Here is an 18,324-nt window from a genome sequence, read left to right as displayed (position 1 = left end):
TTCTGGAGGATCTTCCGGACAACTTCCATGCGGAATCACAGGAGGAATTCCTGGAGAAATCTTTATAGGAAATCTTGAGGAAATTCCATGACTCTATTCATGGAAGAATTCCAGGAGGAATCCCTGCCTAAATCAATTCTTTGAAAAATTCTTCAATGAATTCCTGGAAGAATCTGTAGAGGAATTCTGGAAGGAATCCATGGAGAAATTTCTGAAGAAATTCCTAGAGGAATTCTGAGAGGAATTTCTGGTGGAGTCCCAGGAGAAATTTGAAAAGGCATTTCTGGAGGAATTCCAGTAGCAATTTCAGAAGGAATTTCTGGAGGAATTACTGGAGGAAGTATCGGTGGAATTTCTGGAGGAATCCATGAAATAATTCCTGGAGGAATGTGTAGAGGAAACCGAGGAGAAGAAATTCCTGGATTAATTCTTGGAGGAAACCCTGGAAGGTTTTCTGGAGGAATTCCTGGAAGAATTCCTGAAGCAATTGCTGTACGAATTCCTGGATCCATTCCTGAATAAATTCCTGGAGGTATTCCTGAAGAAATACCTGGGGCAATTCCGGTGAAACTCGTGGTAGAAATGCCTGGATGAATTCCTGGAAGAATGCCAGGGCAATATCTGGAATAATTCTTGAATGAATTCCGGAAAGAATTTTTGGGGAAATTTTTAATAGAATCCCTTGAGGATTTCCTGGAGGATTCCTGAAAAAATATTTGGAAGAATTCCTAGAGAAATCTCAGGAGGAATTCATGCAGGAATCCCAGGGAAAAATTATTGGAATAATTCTTGGATAAACTCTGGGAGGAATTCTTGAGGAAATTTCTTAATGAATCCCTGGAGATAGATAAATTCTTGGAGAAATTTCTGTAGTAATTTCTGAAGGAATCTTGGAATGCCTGGAGGAATCCCTATAGAAATCTCCGGAGGAACTTCTGAAGGAATGCCTGGAGGAACCCCGGGATACATTTCTGGAGACATTCCTGTATCAATTGCTGGAGGAGTATCTCGAGAAATTCATTAAGAAATCCTTTGAGGAAACCCTGGAGAATTGCCTTCAAGATTCCCTGAAGAAATTTCGGGACTAATGCCTGGAGCAATCTCTGGATAAATTTCTAGATGAATTCCTGGTGGAGTTTTTAGAAGAATTCTGGGAGGGACCTCTAGAAGAACTCCCGGAGCAATCTCTAGATGAATTCCTAGAGAAATCCTGGGATGAGTCCATGGAGAAACTCCCAGAAGAAATGTCTAAAGAAACCTCTTGAAAAATTCCTAGAGGAATCCTTAGAGAAATTTCTAGAGAAATTCTAGGAAGATTTCTGGGAAAATTCTTGGAAAAATCCCTGGAGGAATCCCTGAAGTAATTTCTGGAGGAACCTCAAGAGGAATGCCTAGAAAGTTCTGGACAAATTCCTACAGGAAGTTCTGGATAAATTCCTTGCGGAATCCCAGGATGAATTCCTGGATAAATTTGTAAAGGAATTTTCGGGAAAATTCCGAGGAACTATTCCTGGAATGAATTCCTGGAAGAATCTTGAGAGAAATTCTGGAAGCAATTACTGGAGGAATTCCAGAAGAAATTCCAAGAAAAATTTCTGAAGAAATTCCAAGGTAAATTTCTAAAGAAATTCCAAGAGAAATTTCTGAATAAATTCCAATAGAAATTTGTAGAGTAATTCCCAGAGCGATTTTGGATGAATTCCAGGAGGAATTCCTGGAGGAATTGCGGTAGTAATTTATGAATGGATTCCTATGGGAGTTCCTGGATCAATTCCTGTAGGACTTTCTGAAGAGATTCTTGGGGTAATTCTTAAGAAACCTCTTGAGGAATTCCTGGAGGCATCCTTAAAGGGGAAATTCCGTAGAACTATTAATGGAAGAACTCCAGGAGGAATCCCTAAACGAATACACTGAGGAATCCCTAAATGAATTCCTTGAATAATCTCTAGAGGAATTCTGGTAGAAATTCATGAAGAAATTTCTGAAGGAATTCCTGGAGAAATTTTTAGAGGAATTCTGACAGGAATTTCTGGTGGAGTGCCAGGAGGAATTTCGAGAGGAATTTCTGAAGGAATTCCAGAAGGATTTTTAGGAGGAATTACTGCAGGAATCATCGGTGGAATTTCTGGAGGGATCCATGAAATAATTCCTGGAGGAATGTGTAGAAGAAACCCTAGAGAACAAATTCCTGGATTAATTCTTGGAGGAAACCCTGGTAAAATTCCGGGATCCATTCTAGAATAAATTCCCGGGGGAATTCCTGAGGAAATACCTAGGGTAATTCCCGTAGAAATTCTTGGTAGAACTCTTGCAGAAGACACTTATAACACGCGACGCGAGACAGACACAACACTTATTATTCTTACAAAACGTTAAAAAGGAGATATAATTACCTTTTTGAGTCGACCGGTTTCGGGCTCGTTGTTGCCCATCGACAGGACGATGTCCGACCGATGGGCAACAGTCCGACTCTTGCAGAAGTCCCTGGAGAAATGCCTGAATAAAATCCTTTTTATTCATTTTATTCAGAATTCGTTTTTGAAAGAATAACAGAAGAAATTTCCGGTGATTCCCTGGAGGAACTCGAAGTAATTTCTGAAGAAACCCGATGAGCAATCCCGGAAGCAATTCCATGGGGAACTCTGTGGAATCTCAGGAGAGCTTTCTTAGCGAATACCTGGAAGAATTTTAGTAGGAATATTTCTGGATAAAAAAATTGAAGAAATCAATGTCTGCAGTAATTGTTTAAGGAAGACTAGGATCCCTAAAGGTTTTTTTTGTACAATTTTTTCAAACAATTTTTGGAGTATTTTTTAATAATCTCTAAGTAAAATTTTCTAAAAGATTTTCTGGAATACATTCCTGCAGAAATACTTCGAATCATTCCAGATGTAATTATTGGAGCAATCGCTAGTGGAATTCTGGAAGCATATATGGAGAAATCCCTGTAGAAATTTCTGAATACCTGCAGAAATACCTTAAAGGATCTCTGAAGAAATTCCTAAAGGAAACCTCGAAAATAGCACTGGAACAATTGCTAGAGGAACCTCTAAAGATGTCCCAGGACAAATCCCCGAAAAAATGTCTAGTGGAATCCCTAGATGAATTTTTGATTGAATTTCTGGAAGAAGCCATGATGAAATCACTGAAGCAAGCTATGGAAAAACATCTTGGAGAAATTGTTCGTACTCATATAGTTTACGAAACTATGAACAAATCTAAAACAGTCATTTTGATTACTCAAAACTACAATACCAATTTGCATATACACATATCAGGCTCCCATCCCGCTTAAAATTCATCTCAAGTCAGGCCCCCCTGGGCCCCCTCCAGGAAAAAATCCTAGTTACGCCAATGTTGTCCACGAATTTTTTCAGCAGTTCCTTATGGGATTCCTACACTGAAAGTGCTCTTTATTGGATTCTGATACGAGTCTCTTCGAGCCAGGTACTAATGCTCGCCAGATTCCAGACGGGAATCGGCCAAAGCCCCAAGCTGCTGGTCTTGAGCCGACGGCTGCTTCCGGGGTGATCACTCAAGACCTCTTTTGGTGACCTGGATCTCAGGGTCGTTGAGGGGGTTTTGGAGCATTCCTAGGGGGTTGATGTGGTGAAAAGGCGGACAATACAAAGTGGAACGGACGATGGAAAACAAGATTTCTAACAAAAATACTTAAATACAACTTAACTGTGGTTCAGAGGGCCATACAAAATTTATTAGAGAAATCAAAACTTAGAACTTTTGGTATTTATTTAACTGAAAAGGGGGGATTTACAATTGGTTCGAGCTCACCGGTACGTTGCGGCCGTTGCTGCTACTGCAGTCGGGTGCTGTGGACGCTGCGGATTTCTAGCATCTTGCTTCTTCACGGTCTTCACCTTCTTCTTCTTCGGGCATTTTAGATCTCCTCTTCACGCTTCTTCTTCCTTATGCTCCTTGTACTCATTTTCACTATTCTCACCGTTTTCGTGGGAGCTGTCGGTAAGGCCATATAGCATAGGCCATTGTTCCATGTCCGGGGAGTGGTACACACGCGCGGTTTTCTTCCAGTGGTCCATCAAGCGAGCCGGCACCTTCGTTCAGCGGGACAACCACAGTCTTGACGTAGCATCACCGACGAACCGACGTGACAGCTAGAACAAATAAATTCAAATTTGTTGTCCGCGACGCCATGATGAAAAATAGCCGAACACTATCGCCACCTCTATAACGACTCGCGATGATTTGATAGCTCGACACCGAACCCCCGTGTGTTCATATAGGAATCGGTTCGCGTCCGCGCTCATTTGACAGAAGCGTTCGCTCGCTTTGCTGGTCGACCGTTAAATTTAGGGGGGACACTTTTGAAACACCACTGTCACGTCGGTTCGTCGGTGGTAGCATCATTATCACCGTTATACTTTGCCCGCTCGACCACTACACTACACTATAGTCTTATACCACGGGCTCGCTTGGTTATTTTAAGCACATAAATGACCACAGTGAGAGTAGCGCGGCTAGAACTTACGTTTTAATGCAATGTGGTGCCGAATTATTTTTTAACCGATTGTGGTGTTGCTCACTGCGATCGGTGCTATTTTAATGTTCGTAATTTTAAGTTTTAATGAGCTGTGGGTTTTTATTTTAAACTGTTAAAATGGTTTAATTTGTAAGTTTTAAGTAGTTTTAGGATTTAGTCACTTCACTTACGGGGAACTTAGGTGGTTAGATGATGTAACGACTAACGCACCTCCCGACATGACCTTCACACCTCCGGACCGCCGAAATTCAACCACCGACGAACCGACGTGACAGTGGTGTTTCAAAAGTGTCCCCCCTAAATTTAACGGTCGACCAGCAAAGCGAGCGAACGCTTCTGTCAAATGAGCGCGGACGCGAACCGATTCCTATATGAACACACGGGGGTTCGGTGTCGAGCTATCAAATCATCGCGAGTCGTTATAGAGGTGGCGATAGTGTTCGGCTATTTTTCATCATGGCGTCGCGGACAACAAATTTGAATTTATTTGTTCTAGCTGTCACGTCGGTTCGTCGGTGATTCAACCACCTCTTCCTTCTTATTTTTTTTCCTCTTCTCCCGAATGTTCCAGAAGTCCCATCTTTTCTTCTACGAAAAAGGTGACGTGGAACTTGATGTCATCTGAGTGGCAGTCTTCGTAAGGCGCTGTCCATAAACTATGTAGACTCATTTTGGAATATCTCAGACCCCCCCTCCCCCTCCGTAGACTTTTGTTCATACAAAATTTTCGAAATTTGTATGGAGCGTAGACTTTGGCCAGACCCCCCCCAAGTCCCCCCCTAAGAGTCTACGTAGTTTATGGACGGGCCCTAACGATGAGTTTCTTACACTCTAAACATACATTGAACAGTTATAAAAGGTGTCTTGTGACTTTAATTGAAATCCCGATTGAGGCTACATGCGAAGCCTTGACAAAACCTAACGGACACTTGTTTTACTTTTTTTTTTGTAAATAAATAGTCTGGTAATTGTATATAAATAAATCTGAATAAATATGTAAATAAAGTATCTAATAGTGAATAGTGCATAAATAAAGGATGTGAATGAATAAATAAATAGATAAATAAATAGAAATAAATAAAAACGCATCTGAATAACCATCAAATCTACAATCGTAATATATAAACAGAACAAAATAAACAAATAAATAAATGAATGAAAAGACACCTTAAACTACTATGTGTAAAGTAAACATAACTCAAACACAAAACTGTGGAGACCAATATTTATTATACAAATAGACATTTAAATAAATAATACAAAGATACAATATTCAGTAAAAAAAAACAATAATAATAACATGCTCTGAATCAATAGCTAGCCTTTCTACCACTCAATATATTGTTACCCAAACGGTTGGTAACAATTCCTGCAGTATTTACTTTTAGAATTCTTTTACAACTCCGTTCATGAATTCTTCCAACAGCTACTGCTGAATTCCATCCATAATTGTTTTCGGTATTCTTCCTACTTGGATTCCTACAAGAGTTCCTTCCGGGAACCCTTCAGGAGTTCCCACTGGGAATTCTCCTGGGGCTCCTTTTGGAAATCTCCCGGAGTTTCTACTGGTCATTCTCCAGGAGTTCCTTCTGAATATTCTCCGAAGGCTGCTTCTTGGAATCCTCAAGAAGCAGCCTTCGGAGAATATTCAGAAGTTCCTTCCGAAAATTCTACAGAAAAAAGTCTTTCTGCAAGTTTTACTACGATTCCGACTGAATATCTTACATGAGCTCTTACTGGGAATCTCCTAGAAGGTTTATTTGAAAATCCTCCAGAAGTTGCTTGTGAGAATCCTTCAGAAGTTAATTCTGGTGTTCTTTTCAGGAATCCTCCAGAAGTTAATACTGGAAATGCTCCAGAAGTTTGTCTTTGGAATCTTTCCGGAGTTTCTTCCGGGAGCTCTGTTTGAGTTTCCTCTTGGAATCTTCCTGTGGTTACTTCTGGGAATACTCCAGGTGTTCCTGAAGAAATGTCTAGAAGATCAAATTCCTGGTTTACTCCCGATAAGGAATTCTCGGAGCAATTCCAGACTGGTAACAACCCTTATTGTTGGATCCCCTTATGAAACTTACAAACATTTTCCTAAAAAATCACTCGAATTCCATACAGAAATCTGGAGAAATCCACAGAAGGTAACTATGAAATATTTCACAGGTTTTGATCCTGGACGAATCCCCAGATGCAACTCCGGGAGAAACCTCCAGATGGGATTTCTGCACGAGTTTCCAGAGATAACTGCTGGAGAAATAATCACAATGAGTTGTTTCTAGAGAAATCTCTAATTGGAATTCTTCGAACAATTTTCGGGAGAAAACGCTGGAGAAATCTAGAGTTGGAAATTCTAGAGATATCTGCCTATAACAACCCTGAAGACCAAAGCAGTGCTTGAATTTGAGGGAATATGAATGATACGATCAGTCATCAGCACCAACCATCACTACGAACGAACACGCACAGGGAGCAAAGAGAAACCGAACCAACTGCGACCACTATTCCTCATCGGTCGGTTGGCATGTGAAGCATGGTCCACTGCACGAATTTATTCTGGCCTGCTTACTCTCACACGAAATTTGACGTTTGCGAGGTGCCGACACCGCTCAAACGTCAAATTTCGTGTGAGAGTAAGCAGGCCAGAATAAATTCGTGCAGTGGACCATAGTGACTGGAAACCAATATTTCTCGCTTGCTGCGGTGAGGCTGAAGATGCGTAAATGATTCAGTGGATTTATTTTTTGCTCAAAACTTGTAAAAACAATCAATTTGTTCATAAGAGAATGATGGACGAGACTATTATAATCGATTAAATCCGAGTTTATGTCATTTGCACTGTAATAACGAGATAAAAATCAAGTATATTCATTGCCGTATACACGCAGAACTCGATGTACACAGAGCAACGAGTAACTTTCACGCAGCGACCGAAAAGACAAAAGAATTTTCACGCAGATTTGTGTAACACCGGATCAACACAAAAAATGTGCTGATCCGGTTTTACACAAATCTGCGTGAAAATTCTTTTGTCTTTTTGCTCGCTGCGTGAAAGTTACTCGTGCGCTGTGTTGTTTCATTTAAGGGTGCACTGAATCGTCGTTCCTCATTCTCACTCATAATTTTTATTGCTCCCGCTCCCACTTGCTTCAGAAGCATGTTAGCCAATGAAGGCATATTCACCCTTAAATGAAACAACACAGCGCACGAGTAACTTTCACGCAGCGAGCAAAAAGACAAAAGAATTTTCACGCAGATTTGTGTAAAACCGGATCAGCACATTTTTTGTGTTGATCCGGTGTTACACAAATCTGCGTGAAAATTCTTTTGTCTTTTCGGTCGCTGCGTGAAAGTTACTCGTTGCGCTGTGTACATCGAGTTCTGCGTGTTGCTACCGCTGTGGGTTGAGAAGCGTCGGTCAAAGAAGAGCAAATTTTGATTCATCTGAGGTGTTTTACCTCAATTTTCAAGCGCTGGACCAAACTAATTTAGAACAAGTGGGAAGAGCCATGTTACCAGTCTCCATGACTTCAAATGATTCAGCCCACAATATTGAAAGGTGATTCTCGAATTAATTTCTCTATTGCTCTTCAACAACATCGATCGGTTGCAGAGCGCAATATCAACTGGCTCGGCTCAACTTACAGAACATACAAACTAGGTATCTCATTTCTAGTAATTCTATTGGGCTGTCTTGCGGCCCATATAAACGATGCGACAAGGGGCCGTTTATAATATCCTCGCAGACATTTTCACAGAGATGATGGTATGGACAAAGTCTAGGAAGAGGGAGGTCTGACCATGTATTCAGAAAGGCCTGGTCGGTCCAAGAAGTTTTGTAAAGTAAATTGTTTCGACTTTCTTGGACATAGAGTACTTCGTGCCAGAGGCATTCTTCTCTGGTAGTTAGTTCAGAAATGAAAGTAACAATGATTGTGTTGTTGACAAGCACACATGCTCGAGGTATGAAACGCACGTTTGCTATTTCAATTTTATTAGAAATACACAACTCCTGGTTCACAAGGTGGCTTAGATAACCTAAGCAACCTAGAAATTATTGTTTCATATACATCGCATTTATGCATGCATTTCGGCTTGAGCTATGTGGTTACTTAGGTAGAAGTATTTATTAGTTACCCTCTATTCATTCTTTCCAAATCACTGTAAACATATAGGGCAAAAGCTCCCTTAGTGGAGGTAGTACCAATAGTGGTGGTAGTGGCAATTCAGCACTATTTCGACCAAAAAGCTTGCAAATGACATTTTTAAAAGATGCATCATACCTAATTAATGACATTAATTCAGTTTTGTGTTCAGGATTTGCCGAAAAACCTATTTTAAACAATTATTTTCCTTAATTTTTTTGCTCCTTTGCACCTATAGTGGTGGTAGCGTTCCTATAGTGGTGGGTCCCATAGGAATTCAATGGGATGCGCCACTATAGGAACCAATGTTAATTTCCACCTCCGTGTACCAATAGTTGGTGCAAGTGATTTATTAGCAAATACTGAAATAAACAATGGTTTTTACAATTCTTCCAGCAAATTTAAGTGAAAAACTACCGGTTAACGTTTGCAGACTTTTTATTTTGTTGTTTTATCAATTTTATTCAATTACTTTCCTACAGGGAGCTTAATAGCACCACTATTGGTACATTTACCCTAGACAGACTCATAACACCATGAATTGGGGGTCATCTGTTGAGTGGGCTCTTTCCACAGGATCAGGTGGTCCATAGTCTTATTCTTAACCAATTGTGACGACCACTACCCGTTACTTACCTTACCGGTCAGACGAAGGCCTGAGTGACCTCGTAGTAGTCGTCATAGTAGTCGTCTCCATTAGACTCGGTACATGGATGTGCGTCTCCAGTAACGCACTCTGCGATGGGTCCGCAGATCGTCCTTCACTTGATCGATTTGTTTCGCTCTCTGCGAACCACGTCGTCTTGTACCGGTTGGGTTTCCATCGATAATCATTTTTACCGGGTTGTTATTCGGCATTCTAGTTACGTGTCCCGCCCACCGTAGCCTCCCGATGCCCCTGGTGTGGACGAGGTTGGTTCTCTTAACAGATGATACAACTCGTGACAACCACTACCCGACATTACACAAATATCTTGGCCTGATGAGCGGAAAAAGATGCTAATACATTGTAATGATCAACTGTCTATGGCCTCGTACATCCGATGCAGCTTGTTGGTCATCAGCATCAGCAAGGTGCGTTGCTTTCATAATGAATGCGATGCAAATCAATGGTCTCTCCCACAAAGGGTAGCAGGATTTTCCCACTTTCCGCATAAATTGAAAACCTCCTTCGTCTTTCAAATAGCATGGTAGGATGGTAAGTAAGATAAAGGGTCGGGCCCATATAGCCGCAGTGGTAAATGCACGGATATTCAGCATGGGGGTTCGATTCCCGATCGGTCCAGGAACTTTTCGCAATGGAAATTTCCTTGACTTTCTTGGGCTCAGAGTATCTTCGTGCCTGCCACACGACGCAGGCTTTGTCCCAGTGGGGACGTTACGCCAAGAGGAGTGAGATAAAGGCAGCCTCTCAAGCAAGCATCGTCTCCCATCCACAGAATGGTACACAGGCACCTATCAAGTTGATAGATAGACAAAGCGAGTGCCTGGAGGTAAAAGGTTGAAAATCATTTAAAATTCATTATGAAGAGCGCAAACTGTGTACCAACTTCCGGTCTGCGCAATGGCGGTGCGGTTTTATGGCAGAGGGCTAATGGGGCTGCCCTACACTAGCCCCTCTTCCACGTGGCCGATTTTCTTGCCTCAAATATTGCTGGAGAATTTAAATGGGTAGGTATTGAATGGACGCCAAGACGACGCAATTACCAAGGAGAAAATGTTCTCAAGAATTAGTTATCAGTGCTGAAACTTTATCCAGGAAATAAAGACATCTATTTTTAAACTCCAAGCTTTGATTTACCATTCCTGAATGCAGCGATTCATTTCATTCTTCTCATTACAAAAAGTAAAAAATTGTATATGGCAGTTAACATGTTACTGAAATTTAACGAAAGTTATAGAAACAACAAAAAATTTCCTGTATATTATATTCAATCTTCCATAGTCTCTATTAGTCATAGACTATCTCTACCTACCCTAATTTCTATCTTCTTTCAAGGTCATAGATAGAAAACTTTGTAGTACTATCATATAGATCGTTCTCGGAAAATAGAATTATTAAATTGAACGAATGATAGCACTCAAATAGTTTTAAAAAAAACCTTCGAAGTTTCTTTGGGTTCACACCACCCGAACATCAAATCTGGTGGGGTCGATTTTCTCTTCGCAGAACTCCTCCAAGGGCGGCGGGGGCGGCACCTATGCACACAGCAGCACCACAGCGTCAATCCATAAGTATGATAATTGAGTGGCAAAAATAAGAAAACTAAAAGAAAGCTCTTCTCTCGTTCAACTGTTCGCCACTGATAAGAGGAAATTTATTTTTCCGAACCCACCCCGACCCTTTCCGCCAGCGATTTCCAGGAAGGATTGCTGGCAGAATCCTGCATTCAAGGCTGAATCAAGGGAAAGCGCAAAAAGGATTGTTAGGAACTCAAATTGAACTGTGCCTTCCCACACCGTCCGTCGTCCTCGCGTGCTCTTGTTTTCCATGAAAGTGTCTGGTGCTTCCTGTATCTGCCTATACCTAGGTATATAGGAAGCAGCCCTTGCCTATTCCCTGTGCTGCAGGTTGATTGCTTTGTTTTAATTTTAGATTTCTTTGGATTGAACTCTGCGTAGGAAAGGGAACATCATCGCGCTAACGAGGACCTGGCATAGGCTGCAGGCGGCAGCAGGTGAATACGGCTAGGCAACGTAGAAATGATCTAGAAAGCTTGCTATTGTTTTTCATGAAACAGTGTGCTGCCCACCATGCAGCAACTTCAAGTCCGATTAGTTTTGATAAGGTTCTTAAGGCTATCCAAAGGGCACTGGAAAACTACATGTTCATTCAAAAAACGAATTTTCGATAGAAGGCACGGAGGTTCAAACCTGAGACGAGACCGGACAATAGGTTGCTCGATTTGGCGCGAAAACACGCTTGCAGTCAGGCACATTTGCCTATAAGTATTTTCCAGCCTACCACGGTAGCTTTTGGTACTTAGCGCCGGGCCACAATACCTTAGTATGCACTTGAAAGCACTTCCAACCTACCTCTGTGTCTTCCTCCCCTTCCGGAAGCCGAAGCGGTTGCTCGAGACATCATTTACATCCTCCTGGTTTCCCCGGCTTTGGCAATAGAACCTAGCTCTGTCGCTTCCAAACCTCTGGAAAAACTCCCTCATCCAGGCATTTCTGCATAGACCTGAACATCTCCTTTCAGACCTTATTGCCAGCCCCAGTCCCCGACTGTTCTACGAAAGGAGGTCTGGGACTAGGATCATAACGCGGAAAAAGCCCCTCGACATCCCCTCCAACATCTCTGGAGATTGCTCTGTAGGAACTATTACACCTCTCGTCTTGGCCATGACGATCCTGTAGGCATCACCCGGGTTCGCAATGGCACTCTGCCAGAGACCCTCAAAGCAGGCCTTTTTGCTTGCTTTTATCTCAGTCTTAACCCAGGAGTGGTCACGTCGTGTACTGAGTACACGCACCATGAAAAATGCACGCTTTTGGTACACCGTGTGAGCGTGGTGTGGATGAGAGTGGCCGAAGACGCGATTGCTCGAGGGTTAAGCGCGGCTATTGTAGCGACGAACACCTCCTGTCGTTCATTTCGCTTTTCCTCAGATTTCCTCTGATGACCAGATTTCATCAAACGGCATATGGGTTTTACGAATAGCTTTCCTCGTGTGTTCGAATTTTCTCTTTGGTGGACGACTTGTTTGAGCTTGGGGAAAATTGTAGATGTTTCGTCGGATAAGTGGAAAGGTCTGGTAGATTAAATTAGATTTAGAATGTGTCAAATATCCTAATCAACACTACGTGATCCGAAAATCATTTTCCAAGCATTTTACGAAGTACGAAAGGCCTTTTGTGATTTCGTCTGGCCTTATTCAAAACAACGGGGAGCGAAGAAACCGCCTGCCAGTTTCAAAACCGCAGCCACTCGCGCGCACAGCCTGCTTTAACTATTGAAATTTTGATGCATTATTTCGCACCACAAATCATTATTTGCAATTGGAATAACAATGACAAGTAAAATTGATATCAAACGAAAGGTTCTTTAATTAGTAGTGAAATATATAAAAAAAAAACCACTGGTTTTGCACCAAATCAATGGTATGTATTTATCAATGTTTAGAAATTGGAGTCACTTTAGGTTGATTTACATTCAAAGGCTGACATTTTGAAGTCGATAAAACTTGAATATAAATATAAAAATGTAATTATTTTGAATATTGGTATCACTTGCACATCCTACAAACTAGCAACACGGAAAGCCAATAGCAAAGCGATCTGATCTCAGTAAACGAATATCAATTCCGGCCAATCAGAGGTATCCGTTTGACAGCAAAATGGTCTCAAATCGGCTGACTACGTGACGCATCCTATCCTAGGTTCAAGTCATGAACATCGAAGGTTCAAAACATCGAATGTAAATCTTACAGTAGCTAGGCATGATTCGGTGTGCTTGGAAATCTAGAACATGCCTAAAGTACAATCCCACAATTCGCTGATTAGGCTGCATGCTTGGCTGCACGTATAAGAAACAACCATGTTAGTGAGCGTGGCACGGTAAATGCTGGGTATGCTGCGCCATTGTGATCCACTATTCTGATCCCATTGTGATCCACTAGCCTCTGCCCAGCAACTCCTATCCCTACCTCCTCGTGGTACGGGCCGGAAACTATGAGAAACCTTAGGGAAGATTGGGTAACCAACCCCGGTGGGAACTTTTGCCATAGGCTGACAGGGAGTTCTTCAGGAGGAACGGCTCACAACAGCGTCAGATCCCCATGTTAGGGGCGGCTAATCAACGTCCGTGTGCCAGGGAAGGACTCTAAGCTCAACTGTGCACTATGGTCCTCCGGAAAGTAGGGGGTTGGTAACAGGCCCTACGAGCCAGTCGTAAAACACCATTGTAACGGAAAATCAGCAACAGAATAATAAGAACCGAGACCAATGGCAACGACCCCAGCGAACAAAAAGGACTTGCGATTGGAGACTCGGTACGTGGAACTGCCGATCTCTCAACTTCATTTGGAGCTCCCGCATACTCGCCGATCTACTTAAGAACCGTGGGTTCAGCATCGTAGCGCTGCAGGAGGTGTGTTGGACAGGATCAGGATCCATGGTGCGAACGTTTAGAGGTAATACCATCTACCAGAGCTGCGGCAACAGATGCGAGCTGGGAACAGCTTTCATCGTGATGGGTGATATGCAGAGGCACGTGATCGGTTGGTGGCTGATCGACGAAATAATGTGCAGGTTGAGGATCAAGGGCCGATCCTTCAACTTCAGCATAATAAACGTGTACAGCCTACACTCCAGAAGCACTGATGATGATAACGACGCATTTTACGCGCAGCTCGAACACGAGTACAATCGTTGTCCAAGCAACGACGTCAAGATCATCATAGGAGATTTACACGCTCAGGTAGGCCAGGAGGAGGAATTCAGGCCGGCGATTGGTAAGTTCAGCGCCCACCAGCAGACGAACGAAAACGGCCCACGACTCATTGATTTCGCCACTTCCAAAAATATGGCCATACGTTGCACCTTTTTCCAACACAGTCTCCCTTATCGTTACACCTGGAGATCATCACAGCAGACGGAATCTCAAATCGACCACGTTCTGATTACCAGACGGCACTTCTCTGACATTATCGACGTCAGGACCTATCGTGGCGCCAACATCGACTCCGACCACTATCTGGTGATGGTCAAACTGCGCTCAAAACTCTCCGTAATCAACCGGATGTCGCCTCAGCATACGCGCAGAATCTCGAGGCCGCGACAAGGGCGAGCTCGATTAGGTCCCTCTAGAGGACACATCCCGCAACGGCTTCGTGCCGCGAGCCGAAATATGCAGGGATAAAAACGGAGGCCTTTTGACGGACGGACGTGAAGTGATCGAAACGTGGAAGCAGCACTTCGATCAGCACCTGAATGACGTGGAGAACGTGCACGGGAGACCACGGCAACGGAGGAAACGACGACGCCAGTACAGCGGAGGACGGACATGAACCAACTCCTACGCTGAGAGAAGTTAAGGATGCCATTCACAAGCTCAAAACCAACAAAGCAGCTGGTAAGGATGGTATCGCAGCTGAACTCATCAAGATGGGCCCAGAAAAGTTGGCCACCTGTCTGCATCGGCTGATAGTCAGGATCTGGGAAAGCGAACAGCTACCGGAGGAGTGGAAGGAAGGGGTCATCTGCCCCATTCACAAGAAAGGCGACCATTTGGAATGTGAGAATTACAGGGCGATCACTATTTTGAATGCTGCCTACAAAATGCTATCCCAGATCATTTTGCGTCGTCTGTTACCGAAAACGAATGAGTTCGTGGGAAATTATCAAGCCGGCTTCATCGACGGCCGGTCGACAACGGACCAGATCTTCACCGTACGGCAAGTCCTCCAGAAATACCGTTAATACCAGATCCCAACGCATCACCTGTTCATCGACTTCAAGGTGGCATACGACAGTATCGACCACATAGAGCGATGGAAAATCATGGACGAAAACGGCTTTTCTGGGAAGCTGATTAGACTGATTAAAGCAACGATGGACGGTGTGCAAAACTGCGTAAGGGTTTCGGGTGAACTATCCAGTTCATTCGAATCTCGCCGGGGACTGCGAGTAGGTGATGTACGCTCATGTCTACTATTCAACATCGCTCTGGAAGGTGTGATGCGATGAGCCGGGCTCAACAGCCGGGGAACGATTTTCACAAAATCCGGTCAATTTGTGTGCTTTGCGGACGACATGGACATTATTGCCAGAACATTTGGAATGGTGGCAGAGCTGTACACCCGCCTGAAACGCGAAGCAGCAAAGGTCGGACTGGTGGTGAATGCCTCAAAAACAAAGTACATGTTGGTAGGCGGAACCGAAAACGACCGGATCCGTCTGGGTAGTAATGTTACGATAGACGGGGATACGTTCGAGGTGGTGGAGGAATTCGTCTACCTCGGATCCTTACTGACGGCTGACAACAACTTGAGCCGTGAAATTCGGAGGCGCATCATCAGCGGAAGTCGGGCCTACTACGGGCTCCAGAAGAAACTGCGGTCGAAAAAGATTCACTCACGCACCAAATGCACAATGTACATAACGCTAATAAGACAGGTGGTCCTCTACGGATACGAGACATGGACCATGCTCGAGGACATAGACCATGGATAACCTGTAAGCACTCGGAGTTTTCGAGCGACGCGTGCTAAGGACGATATTCGGCGGTGTGCAGGAGAACGGTGTGTGGCGGGAGAAGGATGAACCATGAGCTCGCTGCACTTTACGGCGATCCCAGCATCCAGAAGGTGGCCAAAGCCGGAAGGATACGGTGAGCAGGGCATGTTGCAAGAATGCTGGACAACAACCCTGCAAAGCTGGTGTTTGCTACTGATCCGGTTGGCACAAGAAGGCGTAGAGCGCAGAGAGCACGATGGGCGGACCTTTGAACTCAGAGTTGGCCTCAAATCCTCCCCAACCAAGCTGAATTATACGACCAAGTTTTAGGAAATTTGGTGGAGAAAAACTCCTCATGACGAAGAGAACAAACCTGCCGATAACACCCAACGTCACCCTATCTTTTTAAGACACGGACACGTTCAAGGATTCCAGTTACCAATTCGGTCTTTGAAGGTAGCACGACGCTAGACAACGGACTAGCGTGCAACGCCCAGTGGCACAGCCGAAAACTTTTCTTGACAGCTGCGCGGGAATCGAACCCGCGCTCCTTAGTACGATGCGACAAAATGCTTGGTGACCTAGCCGCACGGCCACGAAGCCACACAAACCTGCCCATTCGTCTATTCAAATTCTAAGAAAAAAATAGTATCCGTTTAAATTAAATCTCACAACTCAATCTCTAACCGAATTCCTTCCCATTTTGTCTGCCATCAAATTCTATGAACAGCTCATTGACGACGAGAAAATGACATTTCCCTCCGAAGTACCCACTACTCAAATACTCATCTATACGACGACGACGACGTCTACTTGTGCCGCTGTTTTGCATATTACATTCCGTCGTGGTCGTGGTCTAGAATCATTTCCAGGAAAACCACCTCCGACTTCCGTCTTTCGTACCCAGCCCAAGCAAGCACCCGCGTTTCCATCCTCAACACTGGCTGTCTGTTAACAAATTTTCTCGCGTGATCTGACAAAACAGTTTTCTCAACCAAGTATGGAAGAAGAAGAAAGCTCGCTCTTCGTTCACGTTCAATCACATCATCCTGGCGACACGACAAATGGGAGAAAAATGGTAGATGAACCGTCGTCTTTATGCTAGCTTGGAACGCCTAGCGCATGTCGAAATATCCTACGGATTTCGGTATTTATTAAAAACTTGTGCACAATTCACCTTCCTGGAGCCACCAACTTTGAAAGTTTGATAAACGAACGCGAACTGCGTGGAGCCAAGCAATGCGACAAACTGGAACCTAAAAAAAAATGGCTGCCCACCCCTGCACCATGCCTACTATGAGGCTGAATGCCACCCCTGCAGAGCATTTTAATGATGTTTATCCGTTTAATAAAATCTCTATCCTCTTGATATCTCTCCACTTCACGGCTGACGCACATTGAATGCCAAATGGAGGAACGATGGGAAAAATTATACGATTATGGGTTTGGATTGCTGATGCTCTCTTACTGCTGCGCCCCGGTTAAAGGGATAATGGTAGCTTTCTATGACACTTGAAACGTCAATTGCCTGTCACTGCTGTCCAATGAGATCAATAACGGTGATTCTTTCTTTTTCCATTCATTTCACAGCAGCAGCAGCACTCGTAAACAGCTTGGAGAACCCGGAGAACAAGGCAACCCGGTAAGCGATGAGGCGAACGAGACGCGGACGCTACTGGCACATGGGAATCGTTTTCCTGATATATTCGAGTTTTCACGCGTACTCGGCAACGATTGGCAACACTGCGACGACGGGTGCCGATTTCGACGAGCTTTCGGAACCGGAAGTTCCGGCGTCGAACGAATCGCCGTTGTACTACTCAACGAGCACCGCAGAGCCCGGCGAGGACGAGGACGCAACCACCGAGAGTGCAACGAAGGCCACCTATACACACCATGGTCACCCGACTTGGCGACCGCGGAGAGAGAACTGCACTCCTCCGGCCATTGAGCAGTTTCCGCGGCCGCTGATGGGTCCGAGCGTGCGGATACACGGTGGCCTGGTCATCCACGTGCTCGTGGCCGTATTCACGTTTCTGGGGTTGGCCATCGTGTGCGATGACTACTTCGTTTCCAGCTTAGATAGGATCTGTGAAGGTAAGAGCTTTCTTGAGGTTGGTGCTACCAGGCATTTGGAACTGATGTTTGTTTTTGTTGTAGAATTGAAGCTGTCGCCGGATGTGGCTGGTGCTACGTTCATGGCAGCGGGCAGCTCGGCGCCAGAATTGGCGACTGTTGTTATAGGTGTATTCTTCGCAAAGGACGACATCGGTATCAGCGGAGTCATCGGTTCAGCTGTTTTTAACATCATGTTTGTGATTTCGGTGTGCGCGTTATGTTCCGGAACGGTTCTGCAGCTGAACTGGTGGCCTCTGGTGCGAGATTGTACCTTCTACGCGATCTCCATCCTGGTGATGCTGGTAGTGATATTCAACGATGTCATCTCTTGGGTGGAAGCACTTATCATGATGCTGTTCTACGTCGTTTACT

At 44.1% G+C, this 18,324-nt stretch overlaps 1 protein-coding gene across 1 annotated transcript in view; it reads left to right on the top strand.

The window, feature by feature from the left end:
* The window catches only part of LOC109411873 (probable sodium/potassium/calcium exchanger CG1090), a gene marked incomplete at its 3' end in the record, with an annotated part of 85,742 nt that extends 67,419 nt beyond the window's left edge, over positions 1-18,323 (top strand). The window contains exons 3-4 of the mRNA XM_062859107.1: positions 17,431-17,931; positions 17,995-18,323. Coding sequence (XP_062715091.1) covers positions 17,484-17,931; positions 17,995-18,323 — 777 coding nt within the window. The remainder of the gene's footprint in view (positions 1-17,430; positions 17,932-17,994) is intronic.
* Between the last annotated feature and the right edge of the window lies 1 nt (position 18,324).

This window comes from Aedes albopictus, chromosome 1 (genome assembly GCF_035046485.1).
Source record: "Aedes albopictus strain Foshan chromosome 1, AalbF5, whole genome shotgun sequence".
Taxonomy (NCBI): Eukaryota; Metazoa; Arthropoda; class Insecta; order Diptera; family Culicidae; genus Aedes; species Aedes albopictus.
Note: the sequence above shows the minus strand (reverse complement) of the source record. Positions and strands in the feature narration are given on the sequence as shown.